At 41.2% G+C, this 2,907-nt stretch overlaps 1 protein-coding gene across 1 annotated transcript; it reads right to left on the bottom strand.

The window, feature by feature from the left end:
- Nucleotides 1-424: 424 nt before the first annotated feature.
- LOC125026948 (FMRFamide-related peptides-like) lies at nucleotides 425-1,169 on the bottom strand. Its single transcript, XM_047615553.1, has 2 exons — nucleotides 1,155-1,169; nucleotides 425-1,018 (listed from the first exon to the last, which is right to left on the bottom strand). Exons 1-2 carry the CDS (start codon nucleotides 1,167-1,169, stop codon nucleotides 425-427), a joined length of 609 nt encoding a protein of 202 aa, XP_047471509.1.
- Between the last annotated feature and the right edge of the window lie 1,738 nt (nucleotides 1,170-2,907).

Below are 2,907 nucleotides of genomic sequence, written 5' to 3'. Positions count from 1 at the left end.
CACCATCGTCACTTGGTAGTCGGCCATATTTGACACCATCGTCACTTGGTAGTCGGCCATATTAGACACCATCGTCACTTGGTAGTCGGCCATATTTGACACCATCGTCACTTGGTAGTCGGCCATATTAGACACCATCGTCACTTGGTAGTCGGCCATATTAGACACCATCGTCACTTGGTAGTCGGCCATATTAGACACCATCGTCACTTGGTAGTCGGCCATATTAGACACCATCGTCACTTGGTAGTCGGCCATATTTGACACCATCGTCACTTGGTAGTCGGCCATATTTGACACCATCGTCACTTGGTAGTCGGCCATATTAGACACCATCGTCACTTGGTAGTCGGCCATATTTGACACCATCGTCACTTGGTAGTCGGCCATATTTGACACCATCGTCACTTGGTAGTCGGCCATATTAGACACCATCGTCACTTGGTAGTCGGCCATATTTGACACCATCGTCACTTGCTAGTCGGCCATATTTGACACCATCGCCACTTGCTAGTCGTCCATATTTGACACCATCGTCATTTGGTAGTCGTCCATATTTGACACCATCGGCACTTGGTAGTCGGCCATATTTGACACCATCGTCATTAGGTAGTCGGCCATATTTGACACCATCGTCACTTGGTAGTCGGCCATATTTGACACCATCGTCACTTGGTAGTCGGCCATATTTGACACCATCGTCACTTGCTAGTCGGCCATATTTGACACCATCGCCACTTGCTAGTCGTCCATATTTGACACCATCGTCATTTGGTAGTCGTCCATATTTGACACCATCGGCACTTGGTAGTCGGCCATATTTGACACCATCGTCATTAGGTAGTCGGCCATATTTGACACCATCGTCACTTGGTAGTCGGCCATATTTGACACCATCGTCACTTGGTAGTCGGCCATATTTGACACCATCGTCACTTGGTAGTCGGCCATAGTTGACACCATCGTCACTCGGTAGTCGGCCATATTTGATATCATCGTCGCTGGTTGTCAGACATATCTGTCATCAATACCACCCATTTTCAACCCTATCTGACAGCATTCTCTTCCTTTGTCCGATTTTCATCCACACTTAGCACCATATTAAATTGATACTGTATTTATCCGTTGTTCGCCATATCTGACACGACCCTCACCCGTTTGTCGGCCATATTCGACATCCTCTTGACTCGTGCCATCCATATCTGAAATTTGAAACCATTCTCTCTGACTACATCCTCATCTGCTGTCGGCCATATTTGACACCATCTTTTCGTACGATCAGCTATATTAGACACCATTTCCAGCCGTCATCAGCTATATTTGACACCATTTCCACCCGTCGTCAGCTATATTTGACACCATTTCCACCCGTCGTCAGCTATATTTGACACCATTTCCACCCGTCGTCAGCTATATTTGACATCATTTCCACCCGTCGTCAGCTATATTTGACACCATTTCCACCCGTCGTCAGCTATATTTGACACCATTTCCACCCGTCATCAGCTATATTTGACACCATTTCCACCCGTCGTCAGCTATATTTGACACCATTTCCACCCGTCGTCAGCTATATTTGACACCATTTCCACCCGTCGTCAGCTATTTTTGACACCATTACCACCCGTCGTCAGCTATATTTGACACCATTTCCACCCGTCGTCAGCTATATTTGACACCATTTCCACCCGTCGTCAGCTATATTTGACACCATTTCCACCCGTCGTCAGCTATATTTGACACCATTTCCACCCGTCGTCAGCTATATTTGACACCATTTCCACCCGTCGTCAGCTATATTTGACACCATTTCCACCCGTCGTCAGCTATTTTTGACACCATTACCACCCGTCGTCAGCTATATTTGACACCATTTCCACCCGTCGTCAGCTATATTTGACACCATTTCCACCCGTCGTCAGCTATATTTGACACCATTTCCACCCGTCGTCAGCTATATTTGACACCATTTCCACCCGTCGTCAGCTATATTTGACACCATTTCCACCCGTCGTCAGCTATATTTGACACCATTTCCACCCGTCGTCAGCTATATTTGACACCATTACCACCCGTCGTCAGCTATATTTGACACCATTTCCACCCGTCGTCAGCTATATTTGACACCATCCTTTTATACGGTCTGCTAAATGTGACACCATTTCACTCGTTGCTTTCAACCGTTGGAATAATTTTAAATGGTGATAATCTTAATCATAAGAATAAGGGCATGAATAGGATAACGGGATTAATTCATTATTACTATTATATTTTCACAATCGTAAAGATACTGATAAACAGCGAAAACAAATACATTCGCAAAAGCAGTAATTGACAACAAAATTATGAAGCAACAGTGAGAATCACAAAAAAAAAAAAAAAAAAAAAAAATTACATTTGAAAATTAATTCTAAAAGAAAGAAGTTTCAGACATGACATGATAAAAATGACAGGCTTAATTACCCCCCCCCCCCCAAAAAAAAAAAAAAAAAATACGAATAAGATTAAACGCTAAATTAAGTAAAACCAAACTATAGTTATTATTAATTTAAAGCGACACATTCTTTGTATTTTCTGCGTAGTTTCCCCTTTTACCATTTTCTGATTTTAATAATAATATAATATTTTTCCCAGACCGCGTTTTCTATGTCAACATTGGCAAGTGTTACATGGGTGACTAAACTATTTATCCGAGGCCCATTATATACTATTATTATTCATTTTTTATGCTTTTGTTTTTATGTTATCATTATTCCATTGTTTACTATTATTATTACTATTGTTAGCATCATCATTACCAACGTCATCTTTATTATCATCATTATTTTCACCATTGTTATTATTATCATTATTATTATTAAATTATCATATTTATTGTTGTTATTATTATTATTATTATTATTATCA

Source organism: Penaeus chinensis, chromosome 7 (genome assembly GCF_019202785.1).
Source record: "Penaeus chinensis breed Huanghai No. 1 chromosome 7, ASM1920278v2, whole genome shotgun sequence".
Lineage (NCBI taxonomy): Eukaryota > Metazoa > Arthropoda > Malacostraca > Decapoda > Penaeidae > Penaeus > Penaeus chinensis.
This window is presented reverse-complemented; position numbering and strand designations above follow the sequence as displayed.